Raw genomic sequence first — 23,340 nt, 5'->3', positions numbered from 1 at the left:
GAAAGACTCAATGTTTCCTAGTGTTTGATTTTTGAAGTTGGGTGAAAGGCCATGTTTAGGGGTGACTTGGGCCTGGAGTAAATCAGGGACTTGACCAGATGTCCCATTTTCTTTTCTTCTTTTTTTTTTTTTTGAGTTGGAGTTTTCACTCTTGTTACCCAGGCTGATATGCAATGGCACGATCTTGGCTCACTGCAACCTCCACCTCCCGGGTTCAAGCAATTCTCCTGCCTCAGCCCCCTGAGTAGCTGGGATTACAGGCATGTGTCACCACGCCTGGCTAATTTTATATTTTTAGTAGAGACATAGTTTCTACATGTTGGTCAGGTTGGCCTTGAACTTCTGACCTCAGGTGATCCTCCTGCCTTGACCTCCCAAAGTGCTGGGATTACAGGCATGAGCCACCATGCCCGGCCTAGATGTCCCTTTTCTTGCCCCTCCCAACCCCTACCGGAGATCTATGGTATGTCTGGCTATTGGATCTTCACCAAAGAGTCGGCAACAGGCTCAGAGAAGCCAACTGTCTCCATCAAAGTCCCACAGCCAATGAGGGGCAGACTTGGATTGGGGCCTGTGGCTCCAGGTCACAGCAGAGTGTGATTATCGTGAGGCCCCCACCCTGCACAGTGAGCACCTTTGGGGTACTGGAGACCAGGACTCCACTATGACTACCCAATGGACAGATGGGTAAACTGAGGGCTGCAGGTCAAGTGATCTCTCACCAGATACCCCAGGTCCCCTGCCAAAGCACAGTAACCATGATAGAAGACTCAGCCCCCTCCTCCATTTCAAAGACGGTTAAACTGAGGCTCAGAGAGATTCTTCCCTGGCCTAAGTTCAGCTAGCAGGGCGAGGGAACTAGCTCTGCACTCCAAGCCCAGAGCGATTCTTTCTCCGCCCGCGCTCCAGCCACCACGCTCTCCAGGGGAGCGTGGGCTGCCGCGGCCCCTTTAACACACCCCGCCTTGCTCGCCTTCCTCCTCCCCTTGCAGGCAGACGCCGGGATTGCGCCGCCTGCAGGGACCTGCCCAGTCCTAACCGGGTGTGCTGTGAGCGCAGTCCGGGTGCGTAGGGGCCGCTCGGCGAGGGCCGCGCGGGCAAGATGGTAAGTGCGGCTGTGGGCGCGGATGGTGCGTGCCCCGTCTCCCCAGTCTGGGATTCTGTATGTCTCTGTCTCTGAATCTATATCCCTCCGAGTTTCTTCTGTCTCCTCCTTTTCTCTGTCTCTCACCCTCTTTGATCTCTCTTTTTGGCACTCTCGGTTCTCTCCGTCTCCATCTCTCCCTGCTTCTCTCCATCTCTGTCACCCTCTCTGCCTTTTTCCTCTTCTCTCCGTTTCTCTCTTTACCTGCCCCTATCTCTTCCTCCTCTTCTCTAATTCTCTCGGCCTCTGGCACTCTCCTGTCTCTCCCTCTCCCTCTGCCTCTCTGTCTTTCCCTCTCCCTGTCTCTCCCTCTGCCTCTCTGTCTCTCCCTCTGCCTCTCTGTCTCTCCCTCTGTCTCTCTGTCTCTCCCTCTCCCTTTCTGTCTCTCCCTCTCCATCTCTGTCTCTCCCTCTCCCGTCTCTTCCTCTGCCTCTCTCCCTCTGCTTCTCTGTCTCTTCCTCTCTGTCTCTCCCTTTCCATCTCTGTCTCTTCCTCTGTCTCTCCCTTTCCATCTCTGTCTTGCCCTCTCCATCTCTGTCTCTTCCCCTGCCCCTCTGTCTCTCCCTCTGCCTCTCTGTCTCTCCCTCTCCATCTCTGTCTCTCCCTCTCCATCTGTCTCTCCCTCTCCATCTCTGCCTCTCCGTCTTCCCTTACCCTTTTTCTGTGTCGCGCACTCTCTTCTCTGCCTCTCCCTGCCTTTCTCTCTGTCCCTGTTCTCTCCCCGCGTCTCTCCCTGTGTCTCTCCAGCTCTCCCCCCTCCCTGCCCGCCCCGGCCCGGTTTGCTGCAGTCTCCTGGCGCACGGATAACCTTGCTGCCGCCGCTCCTCCAGCTCTTCCCCACCCCCCCATCCCGGGCCCGGGCCAGGGCCAGAAGGGGGCGGGGGCAGCGAGCCTCGGGTTTTGGGGCAGGGGTGATGAGGCGGGATCTGGGGATCTGGGGCCAAGGGAGGGGGGAGTCTAGGGGCGTGGGTTCTTGCAGGAGGGAGGATGTGAGGTCCCAGGAGGAGGAGGGGGAGTTATGCGGGACCCCGGAAAGGGTGGGGGCATGGGCGTGTGCGAGGTCCTCGCTGTGGGGAAGGCAGGCCCGGGAGGGAGCCAGGCCTCCGAAAGGCCAAGGCTGGGAGGCTGGACTGAGCCCTGTGCCCGTCCCCCAGGTGTGCGCTCGGGCGGCCCTCGGTCCCGGAGCGCTCTGGGCAGTGGCCTGGGGCGTCCTGCTGCTCACAGCCCCCGCGGGGGCGCAGCGTGGCCGGAAGAAGGTCGTGCACGTGCTGGGTGAGTCCGGGCCGCTAAAAGTGGTCTTCTCCGCGAAAAGCAGAAGAGGCCAAGTGCGGAGAGGTGTAGGGGGTAGGGCGTTCCTGACGTCCACGGTTCCCCCAACCACTCCCCATCTAAGCCCCTCGCCCTCTCCCTGAGCCCCTGGACCCTTCTGATTCCCCGACCCCCGCCCGAGTCTTCCCACCTTCCCCTCCCCAGAGACCCCTTCCCCAGGGCCCCCCTTCTGCCCCTAGGCCCCTTCTCTGAACCCTGCTTGGTTGTCCGCAGAGGGTGAGTCGGGCTCGGTAGTGGTACAGACAGCGCCTGGGCAGGTGGTAAGCCACCGGGGTGGCACCATCGTCTTGCCCTGCCGGTACCACTATGAGGCAGCCGCCCACGGTCACGACGGCGTCCGGCTCAAGTGGACAAAGGTGGTGGACCCGCTGGCCTTCACCGACGTCTTCGTGGCACTAGGCCCCCAGCACCGGGCATTTGGCAGCTACCGTGGGCGGGCTGAGCTGCAGGGTGATGGGCCTGGGGATGCCTCCCTGGTCCTCCGCAATGTCACGCTGCAAGACTACGGGCGCTATGAGTGCGAAGTCACCAATGAGTTGGAAGACGACGCTGGCATGGTCAAGCTGGACCTGGAAGGTGATCAGCCGGTGGGGAGGATAAACCTTGCTTCTGAGGAAGGAGGGGGACAGGGATGGCAAGGGACATAAATCAAATCAAGTTGGCCTGCAGGCATTTAGAGGGTTGGTGGGGTAGAGCCCCCATATCTAATTCTGGGTGATTTTCCTCTCCATGGACATTGGCGATGTCTGGAGATAGGTTAGGTTGCCACATCTGGAGAAGTCAGTTGCTACTGGCCTCTAGTGGGTAGAGGCCAGGGATGCAGTTAAACATCCTACCAGGCACAGGATAGTCCCCCACAAAGAGTGATCCAGGCTGGGCATGGTGACTCACGACTGTAATCCCAGCACTTTGGGAGGTTGAGGCAGGCGGATCACCTGAGGTCAGGAGTTCAAGACCAGCCTGACCAACATGCTGAAACCCCATCTCTAGTAAAAATACAAAAATTAGCCAGGCATGATGGTGCATGCCTGTAATTCCAGCTACTTGGGAGGCTGAGGCAGGAAAATCTCTTGAACCCTGGAGGCGGAGGTTGCAGTGAGCTGAGATCGTGCCACTGCACTCTAGCCTGGGGGACAGAGCCAGACTCCATCTCAAAAAAAAAAAAAAAAAAAAAAAAAAAAAAAAAAAAAGTGATCCAGTCCAAAATGTCCACAATGAGGACACTGAGAAGTCCTGGGATAGGATTCAGGCACAGTGAGATCCAGGCACTCACACCATGTCAGGAACCATCCTTCTGCTCTGCTTCCCAGGTAGGCTTTCTTCCGACAGGTTTCTCTTTCTGGAACCAGACCACAGTGCCTAGGCTTAGCGACTGATTTCCTAGGAGCAGCAGCTAGAGTCCCAGAGTTGTCCCTCACTGGCTCAGCTTGAGTCATGTGCCCAACTGTGAGCCAATCACTGTAGCTGGAAGGTGGGATGCTCTGATTGGCTGACCCTGGAGCCGGGAGGTGGGGTTTCTATTTGAAGAATTCCCTCCCATTTGGTTGGCCTTTTTCAGTTCACTTTAGAAGATTCTAGGTGAGATTTCAGGGCCCTTGCTTGCTGACCTCCCTAACAATAGCAAATAACAGTAAGAGCAGCAGCTCTCCTTTACTGGACATTTTCTATGTGACAGGTGCTTAGCTGAAGAGTTCTCAGGAGTCTCTAATTTAATTTCCTAAAAACCCCAAGGGAGACGGCTATTACCAGCAGACCGACAACAGGCTCAGAGAGGTTACAGCCTTGCCCAGGACAGTACTAGTTGGTGGCAGAGCCAGGATTCAATCCCCAGTCTGTCAGCTCCAGGTCTTCTCCCTGGCCCCTGTCTGCCTCTTTCCTGGGTGCCCCACTCACCCCCAACTCCCATCCCTCAAACACAGACGCATAAAATACTTGAGCTGAACGGACTGTGAGTCCAATGAGGGACAAGTTCCAAAGTCATCAGACCTGAAGGTAGAAGGGAACCCAGTGGGTCCTGCCTTGGACAATGCTGGGGGAATCAAAGGGGTCTTCACCTAGGGCCAATCTTCCAGGGGATCCTAGTCTAGGAAAGTCAGCACTGAACGCAGGCTCCGTGGGCTCAGGGCTGGACCACAGGGAGGGACCCAGTACTGGGCGAATGTCAGAGGCACACAGGACTGAATGGAAGAGGGTTTGGGAGTTGGGTTTTGAAGGATAAATGGGAGTCCAACAGGTAGAATAAGGTGGAAAGAGCATGAGCAAAGGCCTCCAGCGGTAGAAGGGGATGGACACAATAGTATGTTAAGGGGGAGGGTCAAGTGAATCCCAAGCTTAAAGCGAAGAGAGCCAGTTATGTGGGGTGTGAGCTGGGGAGGGTCATGGTCAGGTCTGAGGCCAGAGTGAGGAGGAGTAGACTGGAAGGTCCCGGTTGAAGAGTCATATAGCACCCCAGACGTCAGGTGCATGAGGGTGGGCTGAGGTGAACCGGCTGATCCCGTGCGCCCCCTGCCAGGCGTGGTCTTTCCCTACCACCCCCGTGGAGGCCGATACAAGCTGACCTTCGCGGAGGCGCAGCGCGCATGCGCCGAGCAGGACGGTATCCTGGCATCTGCAGAACAGCTGCACGCGGCCTGGCGCGACGGCCTGGACTGGTGCAATGCAGGCTGGTTGCGCGACGGCTCTGTGCAATACCCCGTGAACCGACCCCGGGAGCCCTGCGGCGGCCTAGGAGGGACCGGGAGCGCAGGGGACGGCGGTGATGCCAACGGGGGCGTGCGCAACTACGGGTATCGCCATAACGCCGAGGAACGCTACGACGCCTTCTGCTTCACGTCCAACCTGCCAGGTGCGTAGGCCTCATCCCCAGACGGGCCTCTGCCACAACACTACCCCAACCCTGGGGCCTTCTTCCCCACCCAGCTCTTAGCGATCAGAAACAGGAGACCCCTCTCCCAAGAGTGCTTAGGTGAAGCACACACCGCCTGGCACCAACACTGGTTGGGCCGAGGCTGGGGTCCCAGGCCGCAAAGGAGGAACTGTTCCTGGATCCCGGAGCCGGGGGCCAGAGTCCTGGGCTGCATGCGGGGGGCAGTCCTGAATCCCGAGGCTGGGTCCCAGGAGCCGCACTAATAACCCAACCCCCCCCACCCCATCCCCTCAGGGCGGGTGTTCTTCCTGAAGCCGCTGCGGCCTGTACCCTTCTCTGGAGCTGCGCGCGCGTGTGCTGCGCGTGGCGCGGCCGTGGCCAAGGTGGGGCAGCTGTTCGCCGCGTGGAAGCTGCAGCTGCTGGACCGCTGCACCGCGGGTTGGCTGGCGGATGGCAGCGCGCGCTACCCCATCGTGAATCCGCGCATGCGCTGCGGAGGCCGCCGGCCTGGTGTGCGCAGCCTCGGCTTCCCGGACGCCACCCGACGGCTCTTCGGTGTCTACTGCTACCGCGCTCCGGGAGCACCGGACCCGGCACCCGGCGGCTGGGGCTGGGGCTGGGCGGGCGGCGGCGGCTGGGCAGGGGGCGCGCGCGATCCTGCTGCCTGGACCCCGCTGCGCGTCTAGGCTGGCAGCAGGCGGACAGCCAGGGCGCATGACCACTGGTCTAGAACCCTGCGGTCCCCTGGAGGCTGGCCACGCCTCTGAAGCCCTGGACACTGGCCACATTCCCTGTGGTCCCTTACAAACTAACTGTGCCCCTGGGGTCCCTGAAGATTTGGCTAGTCCTGGCAGAACAGTACTTTGGAGTTCCCTGGAGCCTGGCCAGCCCTCACCTCTTCTGGACAGAGGATTCCCCCAACTCCCCAACTTTCTCCATGAGGGCCACGCCCCCTGAGGACCTCAGGAGGCCAGCAGACCCAGCAGGCTCCTGAAGACTGGCCACGCCTCCTGAGACCACTTGGAAACAGACCAACCGTCACCGTGGTCGCCTGGTGGCTGGACCCCCGGGATTGACTAGAGACTGGCCGTACATCTTCTGCATCTCACTGGAGACTCAACACTAGTCCCTTGCGGTCCCGTGGACACTGGGCCTCCTCCTCCTCCTCCTCCTCCTCCTCACCTGGAGAGACTACAGGAACTTCAGGGTCACTCCCCGTGGTCACATGGAGGTTGTGGGCCGAGGAGCTTGTTTTCCCTTATGGTGACCTGAGCACTGGAGACCCCCATTCTCCCCCTCTCCCTGAGAGTCCCCTGAAGTTTCTGGGTAACAGGGCCCACCCCTCTAGTTTCACAGGCAAGCACCTCTATCTGCCACCTCAGACTGACACACAGCCTGCTGGCTCACTTACTGGGGGCCACGTCCCACCCCTCAGATATTTCTTTGAAGGCAGAGCAAACCCACCCTGTCCTCTGACATCCTTTTCCCAACTGTCACCAAAGAGACCATCTTCCCAGGCCTGGGGACCCATAAGATCCATGCCACTCATTATGGAGAGCAGTTACCCTGGGTCCCACTGTCACCAAGGCAACCAGTCCTGCTGCTACCTGTCACCTAGAGTCACACACCCCTTCCCTCATCAGGCGCACCCATGAAGAGGGTGCCTCCCTCCTCCAGCTGTAACCACGGATACCACACATTTCTCATCTCACTGGCCCCCCACCCCAGAGACCTCCACCTCAACTTCTGACTGTCGCTACCCTGACCCACCGCCATGGAGATCACCCTCCCCAAAGCTGTCCCCAGGGTGACACAACATCCAGTTCTCTGGCTCTCACCATGGAAACAAACTGTCCCTGTCCCCAGGCCCACTCCAGTTCCAGGCCACCCTCCAAGCTCCACCCCCAGGCGGTTTGGACCCCACCACTGTTGCCATGGTGATCAAACTCTGGTGTCCAAGGTAACAGAACACCTGTCCCCCTAGGCTTTTCCTTGTGGACAACGGGGCCCTGTTCACCAAGCTGTCACCATAGAGACTGTCAATGTCCTCATGGCAACCAAACTTCCAGCTCTCAGGAACTTCTCACTGCGGGCCAGAAGTCCTGAGTGCCTCCTACTGGGGCTACCCTACTGCACTCCATCAGGGGCCTGATGGCTGCCCCTTCCCCAGACAGGGCTGGACTTCTGGAGCTGCTAAGCCACCCTCTGTTTGCACGTTAACTCTATGCCGGATAGCAGCTGTGCACGAGACAATCTTGCAACACCCGGGCATGTTTGTCGTCGTCCTACAAATGAGGAAACCGAGGCTATGGCATGCCCTGGCCTTTTTAGATATGCGAGCACTGAGCTCCTCTTTTGTCCTCTGAGACCCCATCTCCATTCTCACTGAGTTGCCCTCTCCTTCCCTGACCTCCACCCACATTTCCCTCCTTAGAGATACAGGAGGGATGGAACGTTTTTAAACTTAAACACCCACCAGACTCTAAGTGGTCCAGCCAGAGTCCTCGGCGTTGACAGGCAGCTGGGGGGACACGATCCATGGACAAGGCCATCCCGGCCATGGGAGACCCCAGTCCCGAGGTCTTGCCTGCAGGAGTACTGGGGTCCCCCCTGGAGCCCTCTTTACTGTCACATCATCTCTAGGAAACCTATCTCTGAGTTTTGGGACCAGGTCGGTTTGGGTTTGAATCCTGCCTCTTCTTGCTCACTGTGTGACCAAATGACAAAATCCTTCTGAACCTGTGTTCTCCCACTGTACCAGGGCTGTTTGGTCCCCGTGAGTGCCAAGCATACAGGAGGGGCTCAATAAATCCTTGTTTCTTTTGATGAATGAGAAAATGAGGCAGCCAGTGGGTAATTCCTTTATAAATGCACTTTGGTAGATAAGATGTTACATGCTTGGGGGGCTTGGGGTTTTTTTTCCGTTTTGTTTTTTTGAGATGGAGTCCCGCTCTGTCGCCCAGGCTGGAGTGCAGTGGTGCAATCTTGACTCACTGCAACCTCCACCTCCCGGGTTCAAGTGATTCTCCTGCATCAGCCTCCCGAGTAGCTGGGATTACAGGTGCCTGCCACCACACCCAGCTAATTTTTGTATTTTTAGTAGAGAGAGGGTTTCACCATGTTGGCCAGGCTGGTCTTGAACTCCTGACCTCAGGTGATCCACCCACCTCAGCCTCCCAAAGTGTTGGGATTACAGGCGCCTGGCCGGGCTTGGTTTTTATTCCCTTGAAAAGTGGTGTCCTTCATTCCTCCCCCACCTCCCCAATCTCTCACTCCTCTTTCTTCCTCCATCCTGTGTCCACTCTCTCCCTTGAGCCACCTACCATGGGTCTGCTCCTTGTCCACTCTGTCCTGACTGGGCCATTGACAAGATCCAGGGCATGAAATTCGGGAAACTGGATGGGGAGTTCCTGTATCAGGATGGGAGGGAGAGATGTTGCATACTTTCCCTGACATAAATATGTGGGCTCAGGGCGGGGACTGAGGAAGCACTGGAAGTTTCTAGGATACAAACAAAGCATGAAGAGAAAAAATAGCGTAAGGTCCTGACCGTGCACGGGGGCTCATGCCTATAATCCCAGCACTTTAAAAGACTGAGGTGGGAGGGGCCGGGCGCGGTGGCTCAAGCCTGTAATCCCAGCACTTTGGGAGGCCGAGACGGGCGGATCACGAGGTCAGGAGATCGAGACCATCCTGGCTAACACGGTGAAACCCCGTCTCTACTAAAAAATACAAAAAAACTAGCCGGGCGAGGTGGCGGGCGCCTGTAGTCCCAGCTACTCGGGAGGCTGAGGCAGGAGAATGGCGTAAACCCGGGAGGCGGAGCTTGCAGTGAGCTGAGATCCGGCCACTGCACTCCAGCCTGGGTGACAGAGCCAGACTCCGTCTCAAAAAAAAAAAAAAAAAAAAAAGACTGAGGTGGGAGGATTGCTTGAGCCCAGGAGGTCGAAGCTGCAGTGAGCCATGATTGCACCACTGCACTCCAGCTTGGGCAACAGAGTGAGACCCTGTCTCAAGAAATAAAAAGCAAATCTCCCCTTCCCCATTCTTTTGATAGTCTGAAGAGGATCGATGGTTTGGATTGAATGCACCATAATTTTGTAGTCAGGTTCCTAATGGTGGACATTTATATTGTTTTCAACATTTTTCTGTTTGAAGTTAAGTATCCACATCATCACTCACAAGTTCAAGTATAACTGGAGGGTGATATCAGAAGTTGTTTGTTCAAAGGTTCAAAACTCCCCATTTACTTTCTTTTTTTTTTAATAGAGTTTCGCTCTTGTTGCCCAGGCTGGAGTGCAATGGCACAATCTTGGCTCACCTCAACCTCTGCTTCCCAGGTTCAAGCGATTCTCCTTCCTCAGCCTCCGAAGTAGCTGGGATTACAGGCACCTGCCACTACGCCCAACTAATCTTTGTATTTTTAGTAGAGATGGGGTTTTACCATGTTGGTCAGGTTGGTCTCGAACTCCTGACCTCAGGTGATCCACCTGCCTCGGCCTCCTACAGTGCTGGTAACAGGCATGAGCCACTGCACCCAGCCTAAAACTTGCCATTTTCATAGTGATTTCCACGTTTTCTTAGAGATGGGGCAATTTATACTTCACAAGTAATAGATATACTCACCTGGCTGGGCATGGTGGCTCACGGCTGTAGTCCCAACACTTTGGGAGTCCGAGACGGGTGGATCACCTGAGGTCAGGAGTTCAAGACTAGCCTGGCCAACATGGTAAAACCCCATCTCTACCAAAAATACAAAAATTAGCCCAGCATGGTGGCAGGCACCTGTAATCCCGACTACTCAGGAGATTGAGGCAGGAGAATCACTTGAACCAAGGAGGCGGAGGTTACAGTGAGCTGAGATCACGCCACTGTACTCCAGCCTGGGCGATAGAGTGAGACTCCTTCTCAAAAAAAAAAAAAAAAAGTACTCACGTGTTCCACACATCCTCATCAGCCTCAGGTCTTGTCACTTTTTATTTTTTTGTCAATCTGATAGGTGAAAAATGGTATCTCACTGTGATTGTTGCTTGCGATTCTATTTGTGAGGTTGAACATCTCCAACCATCACCACCAACTTTGACCTTAGGTGCAGGTGGTCGAGTAAATTGTAAATCATTCATAGTTCAAGCACATTATCATCTTTGATGTATGCAGGGATATCTCTCTCTCTCTCTCTCTCTTTTTTTTTTTTTGAGACGGAGATCACTCCATCACCCAGGTTGGAGTGCAATGGCATGACCTTGGCTCACTGCAACCTCCACCTCCTGGGTTCAAGTGATTCTCCTGCATCAGCCTCCTGAATAGCTGGGATTACAGGTGTGCATCACCACGCATGGCTAATCTTTGTATGTTTAGTAGAGACAGGGTTTCACCATGTTGGCCAGGCTGGTCTTGAACTCCTGGCCCCATGTGATCTGCTCAACTTAGCCTCCCAAATTGCTGGGATTACAGGCGTGAGCCACCAGGCCCAGCCATCTTTTGTTACATTTGTTTATTCTCTTATATTTTTATGCCCTTTCTTGTGAATCTAGATGTTCTTGCAAAATGTGTATTATTTTATTGAGTCTATGTTGTAGTTTTAGAGCTGCTATTTCCTTTTTTGTAAACATTTTCTTTATATCTTTTGCCTGCTTGGCTACTGGATTTGTCTTTTTCCTATTGATTTGTGTGAGCCCTTCCTTTTTTTCTTTTTCTTTTTTCTTTTTTTTTTTTTGAGACAAAGTCTCTCTCTGTTGCCAGGCTAAAGTACAGTGGCACGATCTCAGCTCACTGCAACTTCCGCCTCCTTGGTTCAAGTGATTCTCCTGCTTCAGCCTCCTGAGTAGCTGGGGCTACAGGCGCATGCCACCATGGCCAGCTAATTTTTGTTTTTTTTTTTTTTTGTTTTTTGTTTTTTTTTGAGACGGAGTTTTGCTCTGTCACCCAGGCTGGAGTGCAGCGGCACGATCTCAGCTCACTGCAAGCTCCGCCTCCCGGGCTCACGCCATTCTCCTGCCTCAGCCTCCCGAGTTGCTGGGACCACAGGTGCCCACCACTACGCCCAGCTAATTTTTTGTATTTTTAGCAGAGATGGGGTTTCACCATGTTAGCCAGGATGGTCTTGATCTCCTGACCTCGTGATCCGCCCGCCTCGGCCTCCCAAAGTGCTGGGATTACAGGCATGAGCCACCGCGCCTGGCCTAATTTTTGTATTTTTAATAGAGACGGGGTTTCACCATGTTGGCCAAGATGGTCTCGATCTCTTGACCCTGTGATCCGCCCAGCTTGGCCTCCCAAGGTGCTGGGCGCGTGAGCCACCGCGCCCGCTCCCTTCTGCAAGAGGACTTTTGCTTTTGCTCTTTCCTCTGAGTGGAATGCCTTTCCTTTCTTTCTCTCCTCATCTAGTTAATGCAACTTCTCCTTTAGATTCTATTCCCCTCCCCTGGGAAGGCTTCTCTGACCACCCACTAAAGACCAAATCTTCTCTGTTCACCACTATCTCCCCAGCACCCAGTACTAGATCACCCTGGATCACAATAGCTGCTCAGTAAATACTTGCTGAATGAATGAATGAATGAATGAATGAATGAAGGCATCAGGTGGTGACAGGCAGGTTGAACTGTTAAAAAATTTATTAAAATGTCCAAGAAGTACATTAATATCCACAGTGTCAGATACCACAGACTCACAGAACACTGCAGCTCACAGCAAAACCAGCAGGACTCAAAGCCGTTCACACGCACACACACTCATGCGTGCCACGCACATGGCACACGCAGACACACACGCACATCCCAAAGGGAAAGATCAAAAGACAAACCACCCACTTTAGAAAAGACCAGAGCCCCCTCCCACCGTGGAGCCGAGGTGGGGGCAGGGCAAATGGCTGAGGGGGCGCAAGGGCAGGCAGCATAAACCAAGACCCCCCAAAAAACATTGCATCCCCAGACCCCTGCATCCCCAGCCCCCCACAAACAAAGGAAAATTTTTGTGTGACATGGATGACCAAAGATGTGTTATTATTATTATTTTAAACTAAGAAGAGTTATCAAAGTAAGAAGACAAACCTGTATCCCTGGGTTTTCTGAATAATAACCATAATAAGATAGATGTCTACAGGGAGGAAGATTGAAGACAAAGATCGGGGTTCAGTTTACACTTCTTAACCATCTCCTAAATGTGTATGAGGGTGCAATTATGTTTCAGTCTCCTCTCCAGAGTCCAGAGCAGGATTTGGGTCAGAGCCAAGATAGGAGTTGGCTCTGACTCCTGGATTTGGAGTAAGGATCTGGTGATGAAGATCAAGTATAAGGAGAGCCACAGTTCCTTACTCCAAATCCTTACTCCTGTCGTGGTTGTGACTTCAAGCCAGTACCTTTCCTTTATATCTGAGCCTCAGTTTCACTGTGTGTAAAATGGGAAAGTAACAGTTTCTAAGTCAATGGGCTATTGAGAAAATTCAAGGAGATTGTATGTAAATCCTTAGCATGGTGTCTACTTCTTAGTTGTCAATGGTCATTATTACTTCCCAGAAGGGATTCAGGCTCAATTAACACATTTCTTTCTTCACTGAACCCCTAGGAGGTCCATGCATTTTCTTATTTTTCTTTCCTGAAGAGGGCCATTTTCCACAGTGTTTTTAACCCTAATCCACAGATTTTACCCAGACTGCTGAAAGTGGGTAACAGACATGGAGGAAAAGCTGTGGATCTTTCCTGCCAGAGATGAGGGAACTGGATCCTGGCCTCTGGTGTGGAGAGACCTTCCACAGGTTGCACATTTGGGGGAGGAAGATAAGGTGAGTTCTTTCCCACTTAAAAAATTAAAATCTACAAGAGAAAAATGTGTGTGTGTGTGTGTGTGTGTGTGTTTCAGTTTTAACACTGAGCATCTCTCTACAATATGACCGCAGGTAGGTGTCACTACTTCAAGTTTTAAGTGTTTCTAGACCACCAGGCAATGGCCAGGGAAAAGGGTGGGGTGGGGCAGGGGTGGGACCCAGGGCAGGGGCACTACCAATGTCTGCTTGAGGACTGGGTACGGGCACTGGGCTAGAAAACTTGGCAGCACCTCCTTGGTCCAGGAAGGAGGTTCTTTGTCTCCCTGAGAGATGGAGGGGGAAGAAATCTGGGCTCATCTAGCCCTAAATATCCTCTCGTCTATTTGTGTGAAAGAGATTAATCACACATGCAGAACCACCAAATCTCAGCACTGGACTAGACCTGGAAGGGTTAGCAATACACTCTCCCTCCATCACCTACATATTGCTTTGATTATTCTCACTCCTAACTCTGATGGCATGGAGGGAGGTTGTCCTAAAAACATCCCTAAAATGCAGTACATCGGATTTCCACACTGTATGTGTTTATCCACCAAGACCAAAGACGGAACTTGGGCTGAAGCCCAGGGTAAAGGGAGAGCTGTTGTCAGGTTCAAAAACAGTGTGCTTCTGTGTAGCCTTCTATTCCCAAAGCTAATGACCCTACGTCCAGGCTTCTTCCTGGATTTAAGAATTCAGCCAACATTGACTAAGTCTGAATTTCTGGTGTGAAAAGCAATTCCTTCATGTGAATGCAAACATACACTCATGCACCCTCATCAAGGCCTGCTTCAATCAGCCTGGCAAACAAGAGACCAGACCAATGAGCTTTGCTACTTGTGCTTCCCTCAGCTGGGAGACGCTCCCAGAGTTCAGCCAGACGAGAATGGACTTTTCAGACACCTGGCTCCACCTGCCAAGAGGATCTTGCGTATGTAAAAAAAGGGAAGAGGAGCTTTGTACAAAGGATTATGTGTGGGGGGAATGTGGTTTGGGGTTCGGGGACTTCTGGACTCTCTTGTTTCTCTGGGTTCTGTCTCCCCAGGGGAAGGCTCCAGAGGAGGCGTGGGAAAGGTGTTGTGTGCTTTCTTTTTTTCTGGTTCTTCAGCAGAAATTTCCTTCATCCTTCTCCCAGTCCTCCGTTGGGTGTTTCTTGTGTTTTCTGCGCTCCTTGTGGGATTTGTGGTGGTGATGCTGGTGGTGGTGTTGGTGGTGGTGGTGGTGTCGCCGCATCCGATGTGAACGTCTGGCTGCAGGGAAGTGAGGGAGGACAGGGAAGGGACAAAAGGTGGTGAGAAGCAGGTGGCCTGATGCAGTGGGTCTCCTCAGGAGAGAAAGTAGAGGAAAGCGGCCAGACATGAGGGCTCATCCCTGTCATCCCAGCACTTTGGGAGGCCAAAGTGGGAGGATCTCTTGAAGCCAGGAGTTTGAGACCAGCCTGGGCAACACAGCAAGACCCTGTCTCTACAAAAATCAAAAAATTAGCCAGGCATGGTGGCACATGCCTGTAGTCCCAGCTATTTGGGAGGCTGAGTTGGGAGGATCCCTTGAGCCTGGGAAGATGAGGCTACAGTGAGCTGTGATTGAGCCTCGCACTCCAGCCTGGGCAACAGAGTGAGACTCTGTTCCAAAAAAAAAAAACCAGGCCGGGTGTGATGGCTCACGCCTGTAATCCCAGCACTTTGGGAGGCTGAGGTGGGCAGATCACCTGAAGTTAGGAGTTCAAGACCAGCCTGGCCAACATAGCGAAACCCTGTCTCTACTAAAAATACAAAAATTAGATGGGCATGGCGGTGAACACCTGTGATCCCAGCTACTCAGGAGGCTGAAACACAAGGATCGCTTGAACCCAAGAGGTTTCAGTGAGCTGAGATTGTGCCACTGCACTCCAGCCTGGGCAACAGAGCAAGACTCCATCTCAAACACACACACACACACACACACACACACACACACACACACACACATGAAGGAAACATCAGACAGGCTGGTAAGTTCTTACTTATCTGCAAGGCTGTATTATCAGGCAGACATTAAGCCAGATCAATGCGTGGAGTAATAGGATGTCTTAATTGGAAACTAGAAATACCAAAAACCTATGTTGAAGTCTCTGGGAGAAGCTACTTACGTTTGGTGCAGACAATTTGGGGCCTGTCCCACTTGCCATTGCTCCGGCATCGAATGGTGGCCACATGGTGCTGGGCAAATCCTTCATTGCACTGGTACCTTACAGTGGCATGGACATTGTACTTGGCCTTGCGGGTACCGATGAGTGAGGCATTCTCCACTGCTGGAGGGGGACCACAGAGCACTGGGACAGAGGAATCTCCGGTGAGAGAGGTGCTCACATCTGGGCTAAACTAGTTGTTGTTGTATGAGACAGAGTTTTGCTCTGTCACCTAGGCTGGAGTGCAGTGACGCACTCTTGCCTCACTGCAACCTCCGCCTCTCTGGTTCAAGCGATTCTCCTGCCTCAGCCTTCCAAGTAGCTGGGATTATGGGCACCAGCCTGTAATCCACACCTGGCTAATTTTTGTATATATTTTTTCTTGTTTTCAGACAGGGTCTCACTCTGTCTCCCAGACTGGAGTGCAGTGGCGTGATCTTGGCTCACTGCAACCCCTGCCTCCCATACTCAAGTGATTCTCCTGCCTCAACCTCCCGAGGAGCTGGGATTACAGACATGCACCACCATGCCTGGTTAATTTTTGTATTTTTAGTAGAGACCTGGTTTCGTCATGTTGGCCAGGCTGGTCTTGAACTCCTGACCTCAGATGATCTGCCCAGCTTGGCCTCCCAAAGTGCTGGGATAACAGGTGTGAGCCACTGTGCCTGGTTCTTGTTGTTTTTAAAAGAGGGTCTTCCTCTGTCGCCCAGGCTGGAGTGCAGTGGCACAATCACAGCTCACTGCAGCCTCAACCTCCCAGGCTCAAGGGACCCTCCCAACTCAGCCTCTCAAGTAGTTGAGACTACAGGTGCACACCACCAAGCCTAGTTAATTTTTTGATTTTTTGTAACGATGGGGTCCCACTATGTTGCCGGGGCTGATTTTGAACCCATGGGCTCAAGCGATCCTCCCTCCTCGGCCTCCCAAAGTGCTGGGATGACAGGCATGAGCCACCATGCCTGGTGGCCGTAAGCTTGTTTTGAGTTTTATTGGAAATGATACCTGCCTCAGCACGTCAACAGGTCTTTGCCCAGTTCTGATCTCACAGGGCTGGAAGTGACTGTGTCTGTCTGTCTCTTCTACCCAAATCAGCAGCTCCTTAGGGACAGCAACCTCCTGGCACACCTCACTATCTAATTCTTAGGTAGTGCACAATGGGAGTGAAGGAGACAGAAGGCAAGAATAATTATCTAAGCAAATAAAAGGCTGGGTGCGGCAGCTCACACCTGTAATGCCAGCACTTTGGGAGGCTGAGACGGAAGGATTGCTTCAGTCCGGGAGTTTGAGACCAGCCTGGGCAACACAGCAAAACTCCTGTCTCTACAAAAAAAATTAAAAATAAGGTCTGGGTGTGGTGGCTCATGTCTGTAATCCCAGCACTTTGGGAGGCCGAGGTGGGCAGATCACAAGGTCAGGAGATCGAGACCATCCTGGCTAATACGGTGAAACCCCAAAATACAAAAAATTAGTCAGGTGTGGTGGTGGGCGCCTGTAGTCCCAACTGCTGGGAGGCTAAGGCAGAAGAATGGCGTGAACCTGGGAGGCAGAGCTTGCAGTGAGCCAAGATCGCACCACTGCACTCCAGCCTGGGCGACAGAGCAAGACTCCATCTAATAAATAAATAAATAAATAAATAAATAAATAAATAAATAAGCCAGGCATGGTGGTGTGCACCCATAGTCCCAGCTACTGGTAAGACTGAGGTAGGAGGGTTACTTGAGCCCTGGAGTTCAAGTGATCTGCAGTGAGCCGTGATAATGCCACTGTACTCCAGCCTGGGCAACATCGCAAGACCCTGTTACAAAACTAAATACATGAATAAATGGGGAGGGGGGAGGATGTGAAAATTGACAAAGAAATGGAAGCAAACACGAACAAAAGTATAAGAGAAAGGTGGACATACAAATGTATACAAATGATTTCTTTCATATATAAAGATCTCTTAAAAATCAGCAAGATCGGCCGGGCGCGGTGGCTGAAGCCTGTAATCCCAGCACTTTGGGAGGCCGAGGCGGGCGGATCACGAGGTCAGGAGATCGAGACCATCCTGGCTAACATGGTGAAACCCCGTCTCTACTAAAAATACAAAAAAAAAACTAGCCGGGCGTGGTGGCGGGCGCCTGTAGTCCCAGCTACTCGGAGGCTGAGGCAGGAGAATGGCCTGAACCTGGGAGGCGGAGCTTGCAGTGAGCCGAGATCGCGCCACTGCACTCCAGCCTGGGTGACACAGCGCGAGACTCCGTCTCAAAAAAAAAAAAAAAAAAAAAAAAATCAGCAAGATCAAGTCAGTTCATAGGGAAAGACATACATGCCAACAGCCTGTCAACATATAAACAGTTGGTTAGGCCAGGCATGGTGGCTCACACCTGTAACCCCAGAACTTTGGGAGGCTGAGGCGGGCAGACTACTTAAGGTCAGAAGTTTGAGACCAGCCTGGTCAACATGGTGAAACCCCATCTCCACTAAAAATAAAAAAAAAAAAATTAACCAGGTATGGTGTGTGCCCATAATCCCAGCTACTCGGGAGGCTGAGGCAGGAGAATCGCTTGAACCTGGGAGGCGGAGGTTGCAGTGAGCTGAGACTGTAACACTGCACTCCAGCTTGGATGACAGAGTGAGACTCCATCTCAAACAAACAAACAAAAAACAATTGGTTATTCTCATCCTTAAAGGCATGCAAACTAAGATAACAATGAGATACTATCTTCCTCACTTAGATGAACAAAGAACAAAAGTTTGAGAATGTGCAGAGTTGGCAAGGGTGGGAGGAAACAAGCACTCTCACACGCTGATGGAAAGTGAGAACTGGCTGGGCTGACATTTACCAACTTAAAAAGATGAAAGCCGGGTATGGTGGCTCACGCTTGTAATCCCTGCCCTTTGGGAGGCCGAGGTGGGCGGATCACCTGAGGTCAGGAGTTCGAGACCACCCTGCCCAACATGGCAAAACCCCTGTCTCTACTAATAATATAAAAATCAGCTGGGCGTGATGGCATACACCTGTAATACCAGCTTCTCGGGAGGCTGAGGCAGGAGAATCACTTGAACCTGGGAGGTAGAGGTTAAAGTGAGCTGAGATCACGCCACCGCACTCTAGCCTGGGCAACAAGAGTAACACGGTCTCCAAAAACGTAAATAAATAAATAAAAATAAAATAAGAATAAATTTAAAAATATATATATAATGCCACCCACCTCGGCCTCCCAAAGTGTTGGGATTATAGATGTTAGCCACCCCGCATGGCCTATTTCCAGAACTTTTTCATCACGACACACCAAAATTCTGTATCCATTGGGCACTAGTGACTCCCTCTTCTCCCGACCCCTGTCCCCTAGCAAACACTAATCTACTTCCTCTATCTAAATTTGCCTACTCTGAATGCTTCATGAAAAAAAAAAAAATGAATCAAGCCTGGGCACAATGACTTATGCATATGATCTCAGCACTTTGAGAGGCTGAGGCAGGCAGATTACTTGAGCCCAGGAGTTTAAGACCAGCCTGGGCAACATGGCAAAACCCCATCTCTACAAAAAAATACAAAAATTATCTGGGCATGTTGGTGCATGCCTATAGTCCCAGCTACACGGGAGGCTGAAGCAGGAGGATCGCTTGAGCCCAGGAGGTGGAGGCTGTGATGAGCCATGATTATGCCACTGCATTCCAGCCTGGGCAACAGAGAACCAGTGAGCAAAAGTGACAGAGAGGAAAAGGAGCAGGGGGCACCGCATACCTGTGCCCTTCTTGCAGACATAGGGTAGGTTGTAGTTGCAGGGGACATCGTTCCAGCGCCCGCTTTCATGTGCCACCATCACCACACAGTCCTCGCCACCCGCAAAGAAATTGTCCGGCTGGTTCTCTCGCCAGTTCTCGAATTGCTGCAGGAATAGGGGGCGGGGAGTTGTTCAGGGGACCTCTGTTGCAGCCCAGGTTCTGGCACTTCCTGCTGTGGGACTCCCCTGGCCAGACCCCTCAAACTCACAGGGATTCAGTGTTCCCATCTCTACAATGGCCACTGTCCTGCCCATCCTGAGGGGGGCCACCACTGTCATCCAAGCCACCATTCCTGTGGCTCGGAAGCTGCATCATCCCCCTCCCTGGTCCTCCTGCCTCCCTGGGTGCCTGGCCGCACCCAGTTCATTTTCTTTTTTTTTTTTTTTTTTTTTTTTGAGACGGAGTCTGGCTCTGTCGCCCGGGCTGGAGTGCAGTGGCCGGATCTCAGCTCACTGCAAGCTCCGCCTCCCGGGTTTACGTCATTCTCCTGCCTCAGGCTCCCGAGTAGCTGGGACTACAGGCGCCCGCCACCTCGCCCGGCTAGTTTTTTGTATTTTTTTAGTAGAGACGGGGTTTCATCGTGTTAGCCAGGATGGTCTCGATCTTCTGACCTCGTGATCCGCCCGTCTCGGCCTCCCAAAGTGCTGGGATTACAGGCTTGAGCCACCGCGCCCGGCCACCCAGTTCATTTTCAACATGAATAGTGTTAGATAAATGGTGGGACAAGGCCGGGCCTGGTGGCTCATGCCTGTAATCCTAGCACTTTGGGAGGCCACGGTGGGCAGATCACCGGAGGTCGAGAGTTCGAGACCTGCCTGGTCAATATGGTGAAACACCGTCGCCACTAAAAATAAAAAAAAAAAATTAGCCAGGTGTGGTGGTGTGCTCCTGTAATCCCAGCAGGACAATTTCTTGAACCCGAAAGGCAGAGGTTGCAGTGAGCCAAGATTGCGCTATGGCACTCCAGCCTGGGCGACAAGACTGAGACTCCGTCACAAAAAAAAAAAAGATAAATGGTGGGACAAATGGTGATCTCAGCCCGAAGTCCAGGAGGACTTCCCTAAGGAGGCAATGTGAGAGTTAAAGAATCAAAGATGGTAAGGATTCAAGGCCGAGCACGGTGGCTCACGTCTGTAATTCCAGCATGTTGAGAGGCCAAGGGGGGCAGATCACTTGAGGTCAGGAGTTCAGGACCACCTTGGACAACAAGGTGAAACCCTGTATCTAATAAAAATACAAAAATTAGTCGGGCATGATGGTGCGCGCCTGTAGTCCCAAGCTACTCAGGAGGCCGAAGCAGGAGAATCGCTTGAGCCTGGGAGGCAGAGTGAGCTGGGTTGCACCACTGAACTCCAGCCTGGGTGACAGAGTGAGACTCTGTCTCAAAAAAAAAGAAAAAAAGTAGTAAGGGTTCAGACAGGGAACAGCATTCCTAGCAAAGGGAACCACCAGTGTGAAGGCTCAGAGGCAGGACTGAACTTGAACTTGTTCTGCTTGAGGAACAGACAAAGCCTAGTGAGGCTGGAGCTGTGCGATGGGGCTGGAGTATGCTCAGAGAGTGGAGAGGGACCAGATCTTGCATTAGAGGAAAGGAGGTGAATTTTTAGAAACTGTGGCAAAATATATATAGCACAAAATTCCTAATTTTAACCATTTTTGTTTTGTTTTGTTTTGAGACAGAGCCCAGGCGGGAGTGCAGTGGCGCGATCTTGCTCACTGCTACCTCCACCTCCCGGGTCCTGGTTCAAGCAATTCTCCTGCCCCAGCCTCCCGAGTAGCTGGGATTACAGGCATGCACCACCATGCCCAGCTAATTTTTGTATTTTTAGTAGAGACGGGGTTTCCCCATGTTGGCCAGGCTGGTCTTGAACTCCTGACCTCGTGATCCACCCACCTCGGCCTCCCAAACTGCCGAAATTACAGGCTTGAGCTACCACACCCAGCCAATTTTAACCATTTTTACGTGTGCAGTTTATTTTTATTTTTATTTTTTTGAGACAGAGTCTGTATTACTCAGGCTGGAGTGCAGTGGTGCGACCTTGGCTCACTGCAATTTCTGCCTCCCAGGTTCAAGAGGCGGTGTGCAGTTTAATACATTAATTACATTCACAATGTTGCATAACCATCACCATTATTTCCAGAACTTTTTTTTTGAGATGGAGTCTCTTTCTGTCACCCAGGCTGGAGTGCAGTGGTGTGATCTTGGCTCACTGCAACCTCCAGTTTCCGGGTTCAAGCGATTCTCCTGCCCCAGCCTCTGAGTAGCTGGGATTACACATGCGCTCCACCACGCCCAGCTAATTTTTGTATTTTTAGTAGACACAGGGTTTCACCTGACCAATAAGTCAGGCTGGTCTTTAACTCCTGACCTCGTGATCCACCTGCCTCGGCCTCCCAAAGTGTTGGGATTACAGGCGTGAGCCACCCCGCGTGGCCTATTTCTAGAACTTCTTCATCACGACACACCAAAATTCTGTCCCCATTGAGCACTAGTGACTTCCCCTTCTCCCGACCCCTGTCCCCTGGCAAACACTAATCTACTTCCTGTCTCTAAATTTGCCTACTCTGAATGCTTCATGAAAAAAAAAAATCATACAACAGCTGGCCTTTTATGCTTGGCTCATTCCATGTTTTGTTTATTATTTTATTTTATTTTATTTTGGAGCCCGAGTCTCGCTCTGTCTCAATTTTTGAATTTTTTGTAGAGATGGAGTTTCGCCATGTAGCTCAGGCTGGCCTCGAACTCCCAACTTTAGGTGATCCACTCGCCTTGGCCTCCCAAAGTGCTGGGATTACAGGCATGAGCCACCCACCGCACCCGGCCTGTTTTGTTTTGTTTTGTTTTGTTTTGTTTGAGACAGCATCTTGCTCTGTCACCCAGGCTGGAGTGCAGTGGTGCAATCATAGGTCACTGGAGCCTCAAACTCCTGGGCTGCAGCGATCCTCCTACTTTGGCTTCCCCAAAGTGCTAGGATTACAGGTGTGAGCCACCACACCCAGCCTCTTTTTCTTTCTTAGTATAAAATTTTTTTGTCTTGTTTTGTTTTGTTTTGTTTTTTAGAGATGGAGTCCTGCTCTGTTGCCTAGGCTGGAGTGCAGTGATGTGATCTCGTCTCACTGCAACTTCTGCCTCCCGGGTTCAAGTGATTCTCCTGCCTCAGACTCCCAAGTAGCTGGGATTACGGGTGCGCGCCACCATGCCCAGCTAATTTTTGTGTTTTTAGTAGAGATGGGGTTTCACCACATTGGCCAGGCTGTGCTGGAACTCCTGACCTCAAGTGATCCGCCTGCCTCAGTCTTCCAAAGTGCTGGGATTACAGGCGTGAGCCGCTGTGCCCGGCCTGTTTGTATAAATTTAAAGGGTACAAGTGCAATTTTATTACATGCATATGCATATAATAAAATATATATTGTCTACTGGCAAAGTCTTGGCTTTTAGTGTATCCATGACCCGAATAATGTACATTTTTTTACCAGTTTGAATCTCTGTTTTCAATTCTTCTGAGTATGTATCTAGGAGTAGAATTGCTGGGTCATATGGTAACTCTATGTTTAACTTTTTATTTTTATTTTTATATTTTTAGAGACGGGGGTCTCACTGTGTTGCCCAGGCTGGATTCCAATTCCTAGGCTTAAGTGATCATCCCGCCTCAGCTTCCCGAGTAGCTGAGACTACAGGCGCGTACCACTGTACCCAGCTTCTATGTTTAACTGTATGAGGAACAGCCAGATTTTTACATAGCGGGAGAAGAGGAATTTTTATCTTGAGAACAATGGAGAGTCTGGAAGGGCTTGAAGCAGGGAGGATGCTGACCTAATATGTTTTTAGAGACAGGGTCTCGCTCTGTCACCCAGGCTGGAGTGCAGGTCACCGCAGCCTTGAACTCCTGGACTCAAGTGATCCTCCTCAGTCTCCCAAAGTGCTTGAGATTACAAGCATGGGCCACCAGCCTGGCCTAGAAATTTTATATATATATATATATATATATATATATATATTTTTTTTTTTTTTGAGGCGGAGTCTCGCTCTGTTGCCCCCAGGCTGGAGTGCAGTGGCGCGATCTCGGCTCACTGCAAGCTCCGCCTCCCGGGTTTATGCCATTCTCCTGCCTCAGCCTCCCCAGTAGCTGGGACTACAGGCGCCGCCACTACGCCCGGCTAATTTTTTGTATTTTTAGTAGAGACGGGGTTTCACTGTGTTAGCCAGGATGGTCTCGATCTCCTGACCTCGTGATCCGCCCGTCTCGGCCTCCCAAAGTGCT

At 52.1% G+C, this 23,340-nt stretch overlaps 2 protein-coding genes across 2 annotated transcripts in view; one reads left to right on the top strand and one right to left on the bottom strand.

Moving 5' to 3' along the window:
• Positions 1 to 1,038: 1,038 nt before the first annotated feature.
• On the top strand, positions 1,039 to 8,313 carry HAPLN4 (hyaluronan and proteoglycan link protein 4). Its single transcript, XM_025368230.1, has 5 exons — positions 1,039 to 1,105; positions 2,299 to 2,416; positions 2,687 to 3,049; positions 4,986 to 5,318; positions 5,634 to 8,313. Exons 1-5 carry the CDS (start codon positions 1,103 to 1,105, stop codon positions 6,023 to 6,025), a joined length of 1,209 nt encoding a protein of 402 aa, XP_025224015.1. The 5' UTR covers positions 1,039 to 1,102; the 3' UTR covers positions 6,026 to 8,313.
• Positions 8,314 to 14,048: 5,735 nt separating this feature from the next.
• The window catches only part of NCAN (neurocan), a 39,691-nt gene continuing 30,399 nt past the window's right edge, over positions 14,049 to 23,340 (bottom strand). Inside the window, exons 13-15 of the mRNA XM_025367312.1 lie at positions 19,038 to 19,182; positions 15,269 to 15,451; positions 14,049 to 14,390 (exon numbers count right to left, since the gene is read on the bottom strand). Coding sequence (XP_025223097.1) covers positions 14,245 to 14,390; positions 15,269 to 15,451; positions 19,038 to 19,182 — 474 coding nt within the window. The 3' untranslated portion in view covers positions 14,049 to 14,244. The remainder of the gene's footprint in view (positions 14,391 to 15,268; positions 15,452 to 19,037; positions 19,183 to 23,340) is intronic.

Source organism: Theropithecus gelada, chromosome 19 (assembly GCF_003255815.1).
Source record: "Theropithecus gelada isolate Dixy chromosome 19, Tgel_1.0, whole genome shotgun sequence".
Taxonomy (NCBI): domain Eukaryota; kingdom Metazoa; phylum Chordata; class Mammalia; order Primates; family Cercopithecidae; genus Theropithecus; species Theropithecus gelada.
This window is presented reverse-complemented; position numbering and strand designations above follow the sequence as displayed.

Bases quoted from the DNA above. Each gene is read 5' to 3' on its own strand.
- HAPLN4 (XM_025368230.1), top strand. The intron at 2,417-2,686 runs GTGAGTCCGGGC...GGTTGTCCGCAG, and splicing joins GAAGGTCGTGCACGTGCTGG to AGGGTGAGTCGGGCTCGGTA. The intron at 5,319-5,633 runs GTGCGTAGGCCT...CCATCCCCTCAG, and splicing joins CTTCACGTCCAACCTGCCAG to GGCGGGTGTTCTTCCTGAAG.